General features: G+C 29.4%; 1 protein-coding gene and 1 pseudogene across 1 annotated transcript; both read left to right on the top strand.

The window, feature by feature from the left end:
• The first annotated feature begins 3369 nt into the window (after positions 1-3369).
• Positions 3370-9678, top strand: LOC123917105 (cytochrome P450 CYP82D47-like). The gene is made up of 2 exons (XM_045968735.1): positions 3370-4460; positions 8774-9678. Exons 1-2 carry the CDS (start codon positions 3507-3509, stop codon positions 9404-9406), a joined length of 1587 nt encoding a protein of 528 aa, XP_045824691.1. The 5' UTR covers positions 3370-3506; the 3' UTR covers positions 9407-9678.
• Positions 9679-11983: 2305 nt separating this feature from the next.
• Positions 11984-17010, top strand: LOC123917772 (annotated as a pseudogene).
• The last annotated feature ends 1460 nt before the right edge of the window (positions 17011-18470 follow it).

The following is an 18470-nucleotide window of genomic DNA, read 5'->3' as shown; positions in this document are numbered from 1 at the left end:
TTTCTGTTTTTTAGCTGATATTTTGAGTTTTCAATTTTTTGGGTTTTCGGTCGATTTTCGATTTTAGCTGATCAGCAGTGTACTGAAACATATTCAAATCAGATATGTGTCGAAGAATTCATGTTATAGTATAAATAAAGCTTAGATGTTTTATCATACACGGGTATTGTTCTCTGAAAATGGCATGGCGTGTTGACAATGTTTTTTTTTCTTCATAAAATCCATAGACTAAATTTTACATTTTAGAAAACCAAAAGAATTTTTTTTCATATTCTAAAGATGAATAAATGAGAGTATGAGATTTTCAAACTCCGATCTTTCTATAATATATGCAATGTCCAGATTAAAAACAGTATGAATATTGTGTGATAGCCTATTGTAGTAAATCTTAATCCGTATTTTATTTTATTTTTATGGGCAAAAGGGGCAACGCCCCTTATCTTGATCCGTATTATACCTAAATTTTGTATTTATGTATAATCGTAGTGGGCGTCAGATAAGAATTGATCAAAATGTGAATTTTATTACTTTTACAATTTTTAAAAGATGCATGTTAAAACCAACAATGAATTTGTTAAAGTGATAATGATTTTGGTCTCCTTAAACACGTGGTTAGAACCTACTTTGTGTGCCCCACAAGTTTCACAAAAGAGATTAATTATCTTTATTAACGGTGAAAACTTCGTACCAATATCATGGTAATTCAAAAAAAAAAAATACATGTTAAATGCACACCTAATAATATACTCCCTCCGTCCCTAATTATAAGCACCCTTTTAAAGAAAAATTTTGTCTCTAAATATAAGTTTCTTTTCAATTTCCTAGACACATTTATTATTACTTTTTCAAACATAACCATACTTTGCATTGAAATACGTAAAGTTAACTACAAACCAATGTTTTAAAAACCGGACCGGAGATCAAACCGGTGAGAGTTCCGGTTCATGGTTCAATCGGTTCAATCGGTTGAACCGCTATTAAACCGTTATTGAACCGAATAATTAAAAGTAAATATAATGCTGAATAATAAATAATAATTTTAGACTCAATAATTTGATTTTTTTTGTTACATAGTAAAAAAGAAAGTTAGTTCTCCAAAAAAAAAAGTTAGTTTTATTTTATAATATATTGGGCCATTATTTTATCAAGTTGTATTAACCCAAAAGCCAAATTATAAGCTAAACCCTAGAATTGAAATATCCTCTCATTCCTATTAGTGAGCAGCCTCCACTCCACTTTCTATCTTCTTCTCTCACGTAATTTCTTTCTTTTTCTTCTTATTTTCTTGTTTCTTCTTTTTCTCTCTTACTCAGATCTGTTTCATTCCTTTCTTATGTATGACCATCAAGAAATAAAAAACTATTGTGTGACTACAACAGATCTATTCATTAATTTCTCAAATTCATCCGTGTATTTTTTTCTTCTTCTTTTTCTTATAACAAATAACAGTGGCAGTTTCATGTTTGTGTTTAACACTTATGTTCCAGTGAAAAGAATAACTCTACCCTAGTTTGAAAATAGAATTTTTTATTTTTTTTTTGAAATTCCAGTTTTTTTTATTAGAAGAGAACCGGCCGGTTTTTCCGGTTTCCCGGTTCGCCGGTTTTTCTGGTTTATGCCGGTTCAGACCGGTTCAAAGCGGGTTTATCCCGGTTTAATGGACTAGCGGTTCTGGCACTTGTTCTGGACCGGTGTTGTGTCCGGTTCACGGCCGAACCGGTCGAACCGGCCGGTCCGGTCCGGTTTTCATAACATTGCTACAAACACATCTTTTTACAAATGACAATATAGTAATTATAATACCCAAAAAGTACACATTTATTACACTATCAACTTACTTTTTTTTTAATAAGTGTGAAAATTTACAAATGGGTTTATATTTATAGGGTCATGTTAACATGTGTCCTTAGGGCACATGATAAGATAACTAAATATAAAAATATAACATTTAATGTTATAAGATATTTAATGTTTAAGAAGTTGAATACACAATTTTTAAGAAAATATTTCCATATTTATCTCCTTAACATGTGCTATAAGGCACAAGTTAACATTTTCCATATTTATATCAAGGGACTCTGAGAGTACTAGGTAGTTGTTAGCGTAAAAACAATTCCATAAATCCTTGTCAAGATCTAATCTAGATATGAACGAGAATTATAATTTTCTATTACAATGACAGAATTTTATAAAATTTGGAGTAGTTTTTGTAAAATAATAAATCTACTTTTGCACAATTTTCAAGAGATTCTTATTTGACACACATAATAGTTGAATTAATGTCTATGATTGCGGATAAAAAAAAACTGATTTACACCAAAAAAAAAAAAAAACAAATATAGTTGTTAGGGTAAAAACAACTCCATCACAGTCTAGATTTAGTCTAGTCTAGACTAGATGAACGAATTATAATATTTTCGATTACAGTGATGACAGAATTTTATAAAGTAGTTTTGTTCCTTAGTTTAATAATGCCATCTTGTCCTTCAATTGATGTATATTTAATTAATACTAAATCTATTATAATCGTAACCTATATTACTCATAGTATCTATCAATCTATTCTTGTATAAAAATTTAAATGAATTTCTTGTTAACTTTTTCCTTTGATAAAAAATGTACTGTTATTTTCATATTTGCTATGTGACAAAATATGTATATTATTACTTTTATAAACTGAGGAGGTAAGTTGAAGAATAATAAAAAAATATAATTATTGATTACAAAAGTAACAATTGAAATTCAAATAAGATCCCTCCTTTTATAAAAAGAAAATAAATTCAAATAATTTTATACGTATTTTTTCCTTTTTCATATCCACTAAAGCTAGATTAGGGTTATCCTCAAGGAACTTCACACACCGACGCACAATGCTTACCCAACTCTTATAGATACTGTTCTTCGTCTCTGACATTGCTTGCGTCAATAGAAACGGAAACAACAATTCCACGGGCTTGGGCTTCTTCTGCTGACATAAAAAAATCCCTTCTCATGTCTTTGGCTATCTGCCATGAAGATTTGCCTATTATTTGTACATAAATATATTTATTATACTTTGATACATTTTCAGTAATTCATCCGCGTCCAGCACACATTCTTCTGTTTTTTTCGTCATTCAAAGAAATAACATGTTCGAAAACAGGGTTGCTCATGATTTGGTCAAATGGGCGCAGAAAGAACCCAACTTAGATTGGCCCAACTCTATTCCTCCTTGTATTTTGCCCTTAATCCAAAAAGATATAGGCTTTGTATATGTTGTTTAATTCTCATTAATATTAGTTCTCTTAAATAAAAAAATAAAAAAAACTAATATATCACATGCATGTGTCTATTTTTTTCTTTATAAATAGATAAGTATTATATAGAACTTGAAATTCAAACTCTTCTTCTCTGCAAACCACTCTGCTAATTAAATATCCAACGCCTAATCAATAAATAATAAAACACCGCCGCAACAATATCTACACACAACAGATAATATAATAACATCATCCCAGCACTATAATATGATGAATAATTTGTTCTTGCCATCAACCCTGCCATTTACCATATGCGCCACGTTATTGTTTCTCTTCCTTCTTTATAGGCTACGCAGAAGCAACAATAGTACTGGTGTAGCTTCAAAGACACTCCAACCACCACCAGAAGTTGGCGGAGCTTTGCCTTTAATCGGCCACCTCCACCTTTTAAGTGGTTCCCAGTCACCTCACGTCGTCTTGGGGAAGTTAGCCGACAAATACGGACCAATCTTCACCTTCCGTTTGGGTGTTCATCGAACTTTAGTTATAAGTAATTATGAAATGGCAAAACAGTGTTTTACAATAAACGACAAAGCATTTGCTTCACGTCCTAAATCTGTAGCCTTTGAAATTCTAGGCTATAACTTTTCCATGATTGGTTTCAGTCCCTACGGTTCCTATTGGCGCACCATGCGGAAAATCGCCACCGTCCACGTCCTCTCCACTCAACGGATAGAGATATTGCTTAAACACGTGATGGAATCTGAGGTGGAAACAGCAATGAAAGGTAGTTACGATCTTTGGCAAAAGATGAAGAACGTGGGTAATCCTGAAAGGGCGATTACGGAAATGAAAAAATGGTTTGGTGACATAGCTATAAATGTTATGTTTAGAACGGTTTTTGGAAAACGTTTTGGCAATGACAATGAAGAGAATGAACGGATTAGAAAAGCACTTAGGGATTTGTTCGATCTCACTGGTTCATTTGTTATATGTGACACGTTGCCGTATTTGAGATGGTTGGATTTGGATGGAAAAGAGAAGGCGATGAAGAAAACGGCCAAAGAGTTGGATGAATTTGTTTGTGTTTTGCTCGATCAACACAAACGTAATAGAAACTCTGATGACGAACTTGACTTCATGGATGTGCTCATTTCCACCGTTGATGATCATGATTTGGACGGCCGTGATTCTGACACCGCAATCAAAGCTACTTGTTTGGTAAGTTCAAATATTCAAGACCATTTTCTTCAGACAATTTTGTATTGAAATTTTTTTTTTATATTTTTAAAAAATATATTACACTAATTTTAAGACTGTTTTATTATAATTTCTTCTTTAATTAGTGTCTAAAAATATTAGTTACTATTTTTCTTTGTTTTTTATGTTTATCCTACGGAAAAAAAAGACCATGAATTAAATAAATAAAATTTGATTAATAATTTTTTTTGGACTTAATTAATTACAAAAAAGTTTAACAATCATGCTATAACAAAAATTTATTTTGATTGTGTTGTTCGATTATGTAGAATTATTTCTAATTAGTCAGTTGAATATAACATAATTTAGGTTTGGATAGATACTTTCATGTAAAAGTGAATTCAACAATAATCTCAATTTAGAAATTAAGTCTACAATCAAGCTTTTAAAAAAATAGTATAGAAATAGTCAAAAAAAAAATAATATAGAATTTAAAACTTTAAATTCTAAGTTCAAAGATATAATCAACTCTTGAAATAAAATCATTTCTATTCAAAAATTATTTCATGTGTCAAAATCAATTTATATCTCAAAAATTTATTTTAATTCATTTAAAAGTGTAATAAATTTGTTCCATAAATATAACTCAGACATAAATTCAAACTTAATTTCTTCAAAAGGTAAATTTGCAACCACGAAATAAAAAGAGTTCCCCTAACATGTGTATTTATGACACATGTTAAAGTGCATTTAATTAACTAAAATCTCACTTAATTTACTAAATAATAGCAGTAATTAACTTTATTAATTAAAATATATGTGCCAATATATTTATTAATTATTTGACTTCAATAATATCTTTTGGAATTTTATATAAGTTATCATTTAATTTTTTTCATCTTACAAAAAAAAGCTTTGACCAAATAAATAAATAAATAAAAAAGCTTTATACGAAAAAATAAATAAATGGGTCGGGTGTATCATAGACTCTCCAATTCTTTTAAATAATTACTCTCCATTCCTTTTTAAGTGTTGTTTGAGGAATCATATAACATTATTCATATAGTCTACTTTGATTGTAATTTTTATTAATATATAAAAATAAAAATAAATATTAGCATATAAGATGTTGTTCAATTTGTCTCGACAAGTATTATCAAAATATAAAATTTAAATAATTTTTTATAATAGATAATTATTAAATATATTAGTGATCAAATTGTGCATTGACATGTGTGCAGAAATCTAAAACGACAATTAAAATTGAACAAAGGGAGTACTATTAAATATAGTGGGTCATATTTTTTAATTAATAAAGTTAATTACTGCTTTTATTGAAGTATATTAAAAAAAGTATATTAAATGGAATATTAAATAATTAAATGCACCTTAACATTTGCCTTTGTTTAAAACATAATATTTTTAACAACATTGAAAAATATTATGTTATTTTAAAACTCTCAACTAAATAGATTTTTCTTACTATGTACCAATATATATATATATATAGGGGGCTGCTAATTTAGACCCAGTTGGGTCTAAATTAGCAAAGTGCACCTTTTCAGTTGGACCAAAATACCCATTCTTTTTAATTAATTAACCAAATTACCATCAATGGATGCGGATCCAGTGTCGCGCGCGTACCGCAGGACCATGGTTACAGGCCGTTGATTTCCATCAGACAGCCAAGATCTGATCTCATCAAGACTGTCTGATCAATCAGACAGCCCAGATCATCCGAATTCATCAGATTCCAGCGCGTGCACCACACTGGATTACACCTTGGAGAGAGAAGAATCTACTTTTTAAAAGCAGGACACGTGTCGCTGTCTGATTGGCTGGGCGTGATTTTTTTCCATTTAATACTTTGAACTCAATTATTTCGTTGTAAATTAATTTTTTATTTTTTTTTATACCAAAATTCATAATTTTTTTTTCTCTACAAATAGAGACTTGGTTCGTTTGATTTGGACACAGAAAAAAAAAACCCAATTTTTCACTACCTTAATCTTATTTTTCACTACCTTACATCAACTCACTGAAACCATTCTACCAGGAAAATGGTTTCAGAGTACAAATCTCTGAAACCATTCTACCAGCTAAATGGTTTCAGAAGCAAACACAATTAATAAATTACTCACTGAAACCATTCTACCAGTAAAATAGTTTCAGAGTACAACTATGTGCAACCATTCTACAAGCTAAATGGTTTCAGAAGCAAATAACTAATAATCAACTTACTGAAACCATTCTACCAGCAAAATGGTTTCAGATTACAACTCTCTGAAACCATTGTACCAGATAAATGGTTTCAGAAGCAAACACAATTAATAAATTACTTATTGAAACCATTCTACCAGTAAAATGGTTTCAGAATACAACTATGTGCAACCATTCTAACAGTAAAATGGTTTCAGAAGCAAACATTAGTTTTTAATTACCGTTTTATCTCATTTAATTAACTAAAAATAGTTTCAGGTCTCCAAAAATTTCATAAAATATACCAAAAGTTCCAGAATATTATCTACTATTTTCCTGGTATAATAGTTTCAGTGAGTTGGTTGAGTGGTGCGTGTTAAATTACAACACACAAGTAACGTATTTAGTAGACAAAAAATGAGATTAAGGTAGTGAAAAATTGCATTTTTTTTTCGGTGTCCAAATCAAACGAACCAAGTCTCTATTTGTAGAAAAAAAAAAATTATGAATTTTGGTATAAAAAATAAAAAATAAAAAATTAATTTACAACGAAATAATTGAGTTCAAAGTATTAAATGAACAAAAATCACGTCCAGCCAACCATTGTGTGACACGTGTCCTACTTTTAAAAAGCAAATTTTTCTCTCTCCAGGGTGTAATCCAGTGTGGCGCACGCGCTGAAATCTGATGGATCAGGATGATCTGGACTGTCGGATTGATCAGACAGTCTTGATGAGATCAGATCTTGGCTGTCTGATGGAAATCAACGGTCTGTAACCATGGTCCTTCGGTACGCGCGCGACACTTGATCCGCGTCTATTAATGGGTATTTTGGTTAATTAATTAAAAAGAATGGGTATTTTGGTCCAATTGAAAAGGTGCACCTTGCTAACTTAGACCTAACTAGGGTCTAAGTTAGAAAACCCCATATATATATATATATATATATATATATATATATATATATATATATATATATATATATATATATATATATATATATGAGTTAGGATCCGTTGACACCAGGTGTCAAACTTTAATTTGACACCAAATCTCAACCGTCTATTTTTTTTAATCAAAGGCTAATAATAGTTTCCTATATTAACTCATGTGTGTATCTATTTAGGAGATTCATTATTTTTAGATTGCATAAAAATTTGATTTGTTGTTCTACAAAAAAAAAATTTGTTCAAATAAAATAATAATAATAATATTTTGTTGCTCTAGAAAACAAATTGATTTATTGTTATTCAATCACCCCAAACATTACTATTCCCCTTTACGTTTTCATTCTCATGGTGTATGAATTGAGTTTATGAATCTATTGGACATATAGGTTATAAATCATTGAAAGCAAGTACATATATGAATCATCAATCATGGTATATATGGGTATAAAAATTCAATTTTATCGGTTTTAGTATAGAAAACAATTTTAATTAAATTGAGTTTGGTAGTAGGTTGTTTATGTGCATAGTTTGCAATTGACATTGACAGTTAAGCAAAGGAGAATGAAAACGCAAGGAGAATAGTAATGATGGGGATAACAACAATTTATTTTTGTAGAACAGCAAATCAATTTTTTTTTTTTGTAGAAAAAAAAAATTATTATTTTTTTGGTAGAACGCTTATCAAATTTTTTTTGGTAAAACAACAAATCAAATTTTTATGCAACCTAAAAATAAGGAATCTCCTAAATAGATACACACATGAGTTAATATAGGAAACTATTATTAGCCTTTGATTAAAAGAAATAGACGGTTGAGATTTGGTGTCAAATTAAAGTTTAACACCTGGTGTCAACGGATCCTAACTCTATATATATATATATATATATATATATATATATATATATATATATATATATATATATATATATATATATATATATATATATCTTACTTTATTTTTTTAAAACATATTTTTCTTACTTTAAATATAGAGTATAGTTCCTTAATTGTTTTTAAATAATAACTCTCAATTTAACCTTGTAACCGTAAGGTATAAAGTTCAAATTTCATCAAGGACCATTATAAAATGGTCAATATATACCAATTTAATTAATAAACATTTCCTCCATCCCAATTTTATTTATAAAATGTGTAATCATGGAAAATTATTCTACTTTTTTGCAGACACTAATTCTAGCAGGCACAGACACAACATCAGGAACATTGACTTGGACTCTCTCTTTACTTCTCAACAACCGTGAAGTCTTAAATAAAGCTATTCAAGAATTAGATACACATATTGGTACGGAAAATATGACAATAAAAACATATTTGACAAAATTGAATTATATTCAAGCCATTATCAAGGAAACATTGCGTTTGTACCCAGCCGCACCACTCAATATTCCTCATGAGTCCATTGAAGATTGTACTGTTGGTGGATACCATGTGCCTTCCGGGACGCGTCTTTTAACCAATGTTTCGAAACTTCAACGAGATCCAATATTATATATAGATCCGTTGGAGTTTCGACCAGAGAGATTTCTCACAACTCACAAGGATGTTGATGTCAAAGGTCAACATTTTGAATTGATTCCATTTGGTTCGGGTAGAAGAATGTGTCCCGGAATCTCATTTGGTATTCAACTTATGCAAATAACACTCGCTACTTTGTTACATAGATTTGATATAATTACTCCAAATGAAGGACCAGTTGATATGGCTGAACAAAACGGCCTCACTACTATCAAAGCCTCTCCACTTGAAGTCATTCTCACTCCACGTTTGTCTACCCAAGGTTTTAGTCAAAATACATGATTGTGGCATATTGTATTTCTAATAAATTCACCATTAGATCATTTATTTTGCACCAAAAGGACATTTGGCTTTATTTTGTTATCCAATTTATTGGGGATTGGTTGTCGTCATTTCTAGTATTGTTTGAGGTGTTTCTTGTTTGTTGGCTTTGGAAGTACTAGTGTTTTGTGTGATGTTGGCTTTGGCGGTGTGTTGCCCTTTGTTTGGCAAGTGTGTTCTTCATGTTATTATTAGTACATTTAACTTAAATATTAAATTAAAATTTCAAAATATACTCGTTGTAAATAAAAGCAAGATTTGTGTTCTGGTGCTTCTAGTTTAGCATGTGATTTTTTAATTTTCAGAATTTTTATATTCCAAACTTGCTCAAGTATCACATCAAATACGTATCTAACATCAATACGTGTATGTTATTTTTCACGATACATATCAAAAAAGTATTCGATAATTAAATTTTATTTTTCATAAACAAAATATTAGACACATTTGCGATACTTCTCATACATATTAGAAAAGTATAGAAGACGCAACCAGAGACATATAGGATACGCAGCTAGTGATTCACAGTCTTGATTTAGTCTAGATACATTATTTCTTGAATTTCCGTAGTTCTTGAATCCTTACTCCCTTTTTATCTTTATGGGCGAGTATGAACGAATCGATTACAATGACAGAATTTTATAAAATAGTTTTGTTCCTTAGTTTAATAATAATACCGTCTTTGTCCTTGATATATTTAATTAATATGAAATCTATTTTAATCTTAACCTATTAACCTAGCTATTACTCATAGTATCTAACAAGAGCTGAACATTGAACATGAGAATAATAATGATGGTGGAATTAATAAAGATGTTGTGGATGTTGTTGCACTTGCAATGGAATTAAAAGATTTAAAGAAAAATACCAACAAAATGAAAATGGAAATGAAGTTGAATGCCACTCTTCTTCTTCTTTTTTTTAATTCCTCTCATTTTCTGTTTTATTTTTTAAAAAAAATTTAAATTATACAGATACAGTCATTAAAAATGTCCACATCATTGTGCCACGTTAGTCTCTCTTAAGGGCATTTGACAGCGAAAACCATTTTTGTTGATTGAAAATTTATGAGACACCATTATTTAAAGAAAATATTTTGAGATTAAAACTTAAAAGTGAAACTTGAAATATTTTAGAGACGAATATATATATTTAACATTTCTTTTATAAATAGATACTTTCTTTAATCCTTATAAAGAACATTTTGAATTTTTTGTTTGTTATTTTTATAAGAAACACTCTTTAAATTTATTTTGTATTTTTTTTTTGGCAAATTCTAATATTATATAGGCTTAATTAGTCTATTGGTCCCTTAAAGACATTTTAGGTTTTACAATGATCCCTTAAAGAAAAAAGGTCCAGATTGGTCCCTTAAAGAAAAAAAGGCCCGGATTGGTCTCTTAAAGACATATATTTTTGCCATATTGGTCATTTTCGTTAAATTTTAACTCCAAATATAACAAAAAGTTCCAATGGTTAAAATTTTAAAAATTAATAAGGTTTTTGGTGGACCACTTACACTTAATGACATCCACAATTCAGTCTACTAAAACTAACGTTTTTTGTAAAAATTAACGGAAAGGACCAATTGAGAAACAGATGTGTCTTTAAGGGACCAATCCTGACCTTTTTTTCTTTAAGGGACCATTGTGAAACCTAAAATATCTTTAAGGGACCAAAAGACTAATTAAGCCTATTATATATATCAAAGATAATTAAACATGGATGAAAGATAGACTGACAATAAACTGTACGCTATACTTTTTTGGATGGCAAAATCAAATATCTTAAAAACTACATTCATTGACCTATGAGATATAATATTACTTTGAACTCTCCTGAAGAGATCCACAGCTTCTGGTGCTAAAAAGTCAACAATGTCGAAAGCAAATGAGATAAAAACATGTTGATTGTCATAAATACATAATTCTATTTATACTTTTATCAAATAAAATCAAATTATTTATTTCAATGTTGTTGCTTTAATTAGAGAAACATATTTTCCATTATAATCAAGAGTTAATTTTGGAATAAAACCTAAAAAATTCAAAGTATTCTCTATAAAAAAACGGGAGGATCGATAAATGAAGCAAAATTCAGACTCTTCTTCTCTGCCCGATTATTATTTATATTTGTCTTCTTCTTTTGAACCGACAAGCACAAGTCGTAGGAGCAGAAAATACAAACCACTGCGCTAAAAATCCAACGCCTATAAAATTGTGGAAAAATGTTATTTAAACACAAATTTTTAACAAAAATACAACAAAACTACATTTTTTGCTTTTTCTAATATTTGTTATAAGCCTCGATATCCGTGCTGTGAGTGGAGAAAAAATGTATTGTATTTTTATCCAACTTTTTTGTGTTTATATAAGGCACCTCAAAATTGTGTTACATAACATAGCTCTCTAAATAGTACAATACCACAAACAACACTACTAATAGTCTAATACTATTTTCAACCAACACCAATCCCTACCTACCACTCACAAAACAAATTGGAAACCAGCTACTGCTAACTATAAGTGCTACGAGAGCTTAATTAATTGGCAAAAATAAGCCATATCAAAATCTAAATAGCCGCCACACAAAACAGAACCAAAAACAGAGTAAAACCAACCAACCAAACCACAACAGAACAGAATACCATCCAAAATATGATTAATAATAATTTGCTCTCACCATCAACCCTGCCATTTACCATATGCGCCACGTTGTTGTTTCTCTTCATTCTTTATTGTCTACGCAGAAGCAACAATAGTAACGATGTAGCTTCAAAGACACTCCACCACCACCACCACCACCGTCGGAAGTCGGCGGTGCTTGGCCTTTAATTGGCCACCTCCACCTTTTAACTGGCTCCGGGGGTGAACCTGTTCAAGGCTTGGTGTCGCTATAGTCACACCAGCCCAGCCCAAATTTTTCAAAAAATAAAAAATAAAAATTTTATAAATAATTTTAAGTTATTTTATATACATATTCGTACAAATATTAATGTAAATATTAGTTTAGAGTTTATTATTGATAACTGTAAGTATCTCGTATACATATTAGTTTAATTTTTAGTGCAAATATTAGTTTTCATAGTCTATTGTTGATGATTTCAAGTTTTTGGTTATACATGAAGTATTATTTTAAGTTATATAATTTAGTTTTGGCTTAATTGCATATTTAGTCCTTATGTTTATTTTAGGTTTCAATTTAGTCCCTTAAGTTTAAAAACTTTCAAGTTGATCCCTTATGTTATTGATCTCAACATAAGTTGGTCCTTTTCGTTAAATTTTGAGTTAAATTTTGAGTTAATTTCTTTTAAAATTTCACATAGTACTCTCCTAAGTGGTTCATGTGCGCAAATTCATTAGATATGTCACTATTTAAACAAAAAATTGACGAAAAGACCAAATTGAAACTTTTTAAAGATAGGGGACCAAATTGAAACCTAAAATAAATATAAGGGACCAAATATGTAATTAAGCCTTTAATTTTATAAAAATCAACTTTGAGTTTTTTGTCAAAAAATAGTGGACAACTAATTGAATTTAGAGGATTGGGTAAAATTAGCAATTGAACTAGCATATAAATATAATATGATATAAAAAAAATGTTTAATATATTTAATTTTTTTCAAGTAAGATAATACGGGTAAAATTGGAATAAAAATTAATAAGTTATAAGCTGATTGAGTTAAACAAGTGATATGCATGATTTAACATATATTCAATTAATTATAGTTTTTTTTTTTCGAATAGAAATTTTGTGGTTTTTAAATATAGTTTATTGGTTTCTTTTTTTGAATAAATAGTTTCTGGTTCGTTGGTTTGTTGTTCTTTTTTTTGGATATATATATATATTGTATTAGTAGTAATTTCACATATTGTTTGTTGTTTAACTGAATTATTATCAAGATGAAAAAAAATTGTAATGTCTAAATTTTTTTAGCCCCACTAGAAATTTGTAGCTGGGTCTGCTCCTGACTGGCTCCCAACCACCTCACGTCGTCTTGGGGAATTTAGCCGATAAATACGGACCAATCTTCACCTTACGTTTAGGTGTTCATCGAACTTTAGTTATAAGCAGTTACGAAATGGCAAAACAGTGTTTCACCATAAATGATAGAGCTTTTGCTTCACGTCCTAAATTTGTAGCCTTTGAAATTCTAGGCCATAACTTTTCCATGTTTGGTTTCAGTCCCAATGGTTTTTTTTGGCGCACCATGCGCAAGATTGCCACCGTCCACGTTCTCTCCACTCAACGGATAGAGATAATGCTTAAACACATGATGGAATCTGAGGTGGAAATAGCAATGAAAGGTAGTTATGATTTTTGGCAGAAGATGAAGAACGAGGGTAATCCTGAAAGGGCAATTACATAAATGAAAAATGGTTTGGGGATATAGCTATAAATGTTATGTTTAGAACGGTTTTGGGAAAACATTTTGATGGTGATGATGAAGAGAATCAACGGGTTAGAAAATCACTTAGGGACTTGTTTGATCTTACTAGTTCGTTTGTTATATGTGACACGTTGTCGTATTTGAGATGGTTGGATTTGGATGGAAAAGAGAAGGAGATGAAGAAAACGGCGAAAGAGTTGGATGAATTTGTTAGTGGTTTGCTCGATCAACACAAACATCATAGGAACTTTGACGGCGAACTTGACTTCATGGATATACTCATTTCCACAGTTGATGATCATGATTTGGATGGCCGTGATTCCGAGACCGCAATCAAAGCTACTTGTCTAGTAAGTCACTTGCAACCATTTTCTACTGGTTCAACTATTCAAAAACATTTTCTCCGGACAATTTTGTATCGAAAAAATATTTTTTATATTTTGAAAAACATATTAGTAAATTGTTTTTGGTTAGTAAATTGAATATAACATAATTTATGTCTGATAGATACTTTTATGTAAAAAGTGAATTCAATGATAATTTCAATATGAAAGTTTAAATTTCAATATGTAAAGTGAATTAAACAATAATTTTAATTTTAGAAATCACGCTTATGAGAAAAAATAGAGGTCTAGAATTCAAAACTTTAACGGTACATTTGGTTCTATATATTGAAAAAAAATGAGAGGAAAGAAAATTACACAAATCATAAGGGCATGCTTGCCAAACTCAAGACAAAATTATTTCTATTCAAAAATTATTTCATGTGTCAAAATCAATTTACATCTCTAAAATCAATTTTAATTCATTTTAAAATATAACAAAATTGTCCGATAAAAATAATTCAGTTGGTAAATACACTATATTTTATATAGAGGCCAAAATTTAAACTACTTATTTATTTTAAAAGATAAATTTCTAACCACTTGAGAAGAAAACAAATATAACAAAACATACCAATTATATGAATTCAATTTGCAACTATTCAAATTTCAAACACTATTCTTCATTTAAAAAATTGTTATATTCCTTTTCTTTGGTGGTGAACTTATCTATCTAACTATCTAAGTCTAGAGTGTTCTTCCGACCTTGTGGTTTTCTGTAAATGTGTCTTTACTCTTTACGCCTTGGTAGGATAGGATGATAGGATGGCTTTTTGTGTATTGTCCTTTTTCAGAATTTTAAATTATCTCCGGTAAAAAAAATGTAAATTACTTTGTGTTTTTAATTCATCCTTATATAAAAAATCATGAGAAATTATACGGTACATATGATAGTTTTAATATACTGGTATATTAGACCATTAAATTAATAAGTAAATGAATATTTTTTTAAAAAAAATTATTTTCCATATATTAAAATAATTATAATAACCAAATAGTATTCATCAAAATTGTCAAAAATATAAAATTTGATATTTTTTAAATTTTTATTCATCATAAATTATAGTCAATATTGAATTTTTAAAAAAAAATGTTAAAAAAATTATTGTAACGCTTATAAACAATGAAATTGTGTTTTTTCTTGTAATATTATTATTTCTAACATACAATAATCGACTAATAATTTTTTAATTGATAATTTATCAATTTTACTGACTTAAAGTACCGATACATTTGAATGTATCGTAGAAGCCCCCAAAAATCATATTTATAAAATAAAATATACAATAAAATATTTATTTTCAATAGCAGAAATATTGTATATTTTGTTAAAACTTACGATTTTAACAACATTGAAAAACATTACGCTATTTTAAAACACTCAAATAAATATATTTTACTTACTTTAAATATGGACTATAATTCCTTAATTGTTTTTCAATAATAAAGGCTATTTTTAACTCTCTTTTTTCCAAAAATCGTATTAAAAATATTTTAAGTTAATTACCTTTCTGACCTTTATAATATCTTATTAAGATTCTATATGAACTTTATTTATTGACTGAAAATCAATTTCAACTTGCGTGAATTAATGTTTCATAAATATTTTTGAACTGTAGTATTTATTTGCAAATTTATTTTTATTCATTTTGAGACGTTACACAACAAGATGGAGATAAAGAAAACAGAATAAATTTCAATTGTCTGAACTAATTAAATTGATAAATAGAAAGACAAAGCTTAGTTGATAAAGCTTATATCTCAACTAAATTGACACCCCTCTAACTAACCAGCAAAATAAATTTCAATTGTCTGAACTAATTAAATTGATAAAATAGGATAGTGATGTTCTCATCTGTTATTTTTCACATTTGAGCTCGATGACAAGAATTTAACCTTGTAATAGCAAAGTATAAAGTTCAACGTTCACCAAAAATATTATAAAATGGTCAATACCACTTTAATTAATAGACATTTCCTCCATCTCAATTTTATTTATAGAATGTGCAATAATGGCAAATTATTCAACTATTTTGCAGCACTAATTATAGCAGGCACGGACACAACATCAGAAACATTGACTTGGACTCTTTCTTTAATTCTCAACAACTGTGTGAAGTCTTAAACAAGGTCATTCAATAACTAGATACACAAATTGGTAAGGAAAATATGACAATAAAAATAGATTTGACAAAGTTGAAGTATCTCCAAGTCATTATCAAGGAAACATTGCGTTTGTATCCAGCCACACCACTCAATATTCCTCATGAGTCCATTGAAGGTTATACTGTTGGTGGATACCATGTGCCTGTTGGGACGCGTCTTTTAACCAACGTTTCGAAACTTCAACGAGATCCAATGTTATATTTGGATCCTTTGGAGTTTCGACCAATGAGATTTCTCACAACTCACAAGGATGTTGATGTCAAGGGTCACCATTTTGAATTGATATCCATTTGGTTTGAGTAGAAGAATGTGCCCCGGAGTTTCATTTGGTCTTCAACTTATGCAAATAACACTCGCTACTTTATTGCATGGATTTGATATAGTGACTCCAAATGAAGGACCAGTTGATATGGCTGAACAAAATGGCCTCACTACCATCAAAGCCTCTCCACTTGAAGTCATTCTGACTCCACGGTTGTCTACCCAAATTTTTAGTCAAAATACATGGTAGTGGCATATTGTAATTCTACTAAATTCACCATTAGATCATTTATTTTGCACCAAAAGGACATTTGGCTTTATTTTGTTATCCAACTTTGCTGTCTTTATCTCAAATAGTCAATATATTTAGGGAGTGATCTCTTTATTACTTTTGAAAATATTAATTTGAAATTTAAAAATCGATAAAGTAAAAAACCTAAAAATAGTTCAAATGCATGCACGGAGTACAACTATGAACTATATGCGAATAGTATTAAACTTTTTTTTTTGACAAAGCAAATAGTATTAAACTTGAGGACAATAAATAATGTAAATAGTGTTAAACTTGAGGACAATTAATTATGCAAAATAATTGTGTTAAATTTGAGGACAGTATAAACTATAGGTGGGGCTTATTATAATTTGAGAGTATTTATTTACTCAATAACTAATGAAAAAAAATCACTTTATCATTCTTTTTAGAGTAAACATTTACGACTTTCATCGTCTTTACGATTAAAATAGTGGCACGATTTGTTTCAATTCAATACGAGTTACATGTTTATTTTTCTATGTTTTAATTGAATCGGTATCAATTATGTCATTATCTCAATCATAAAAAATTAAAAATAACAATGACCAATTATTTATACTTTCTTTTTTTTATAGACATGCGGGCTAACGCCCGAAAAGAAAAGACAACTACAACGAGATTAATCTAGGAGTAGTTATACCCATACTTTCAAACAATAACATATGTCAACTAGCGGCCAAAAGCCCTTTAAAAGTGGCTAAAACGGCCACACAATTAACATTTATTAGCAGTCTATTGGCGTCTGTGAACCCAATAATTGTGCGTTGGTAAGATGCATGCATGTTGGAAGCAAGCTTGTGTATAGGAATGATCAATAGAGGAAGATTTGTTGTTATGGTCTGAATAATTGTAAAATAAAAAAAAACAAAATTATTGATGGTTTAGGCCACCACCAACTATTTATCATTTTGTTTTTAAACATAAAAATTTATTGGAGACTCAAACCGTCAATAAGTATAAAGTTAACTTTTTTTGCAACGGCTCCCACTATCTTAAATGTTCTTTTTTTATTTGATTGTGAGGGTTTTTTTTTTATATGTTGAGGGTTTAGACCCTCGGTTATTATTGAGGGCTAAAGCTCTCAGTAAATTTTGTCAGTAAATACGATTTTTCTTGTAGTGGTTATCGTTAAAATTTTAAATATTTTTAAACGCTTATGTACGATGGACTACTTGTGAAGGTGGTCTATATTCGAATGTAGCATGTTTTTGTTATGACATTAAAAATATTAATGCTAAAATAAATAAAAATATTTATTGTGGTCATAATTAAAAATATTTACCCATAAAATACAAAATAAAGAAAGTTGAGTGAGTTGGATCTTATAATTCACTAAAGTCGTGGTAGATAGGTCCCAAACTCTGAGAGTTGTGTATGTACTTTCAAATCACTTAAGATGCATGTACATATTAATTTCATTATAAATATAAAATTATATGTGGAGAAGTAAATGTTACTACCTCCGACGATCGTTAGTTGGTTCAATAGTGATTAACGCTAAACTTGGTA

This window comes from Trifolium pratense, linkage group LG3 (assembly GCF_020283565.1).
Source record: "Trifolium pratense cultivar HEN17-A07 linkage group LG3, ARS_RC_1.1, whole genome shotgun sequence".
NCBI classification, from domain to species: domain Eukaryota; kingdom Viridiplantae; phylum Streptophyta; class Magnoliopsida; order Fabales; family Fabaceae; genus Trifolium; species Trifolium pratense.
This window is presented reverse-complemented; position numbering and strand designations above follow the sequence as displayed.

What these genes read in the sequence shown, in the direction of transcription:
- LOC123917105 (XM_045968735.1), top strand. Translation starts at nt 3,507, where the DNA reads ATGATGAATAATTTGTTCTTGCCATCAACCCTGCCATTTACCATATGC. An exon ending in CAATCAAAGCTACTTGTTTG is followed by an intron (nt 4,461 to 8,773) that starts GTAAGTTCAAAT and finishes ACTTTTTTGCAG; the next exon opens with ACACTAATTCTAGCAGGCAC.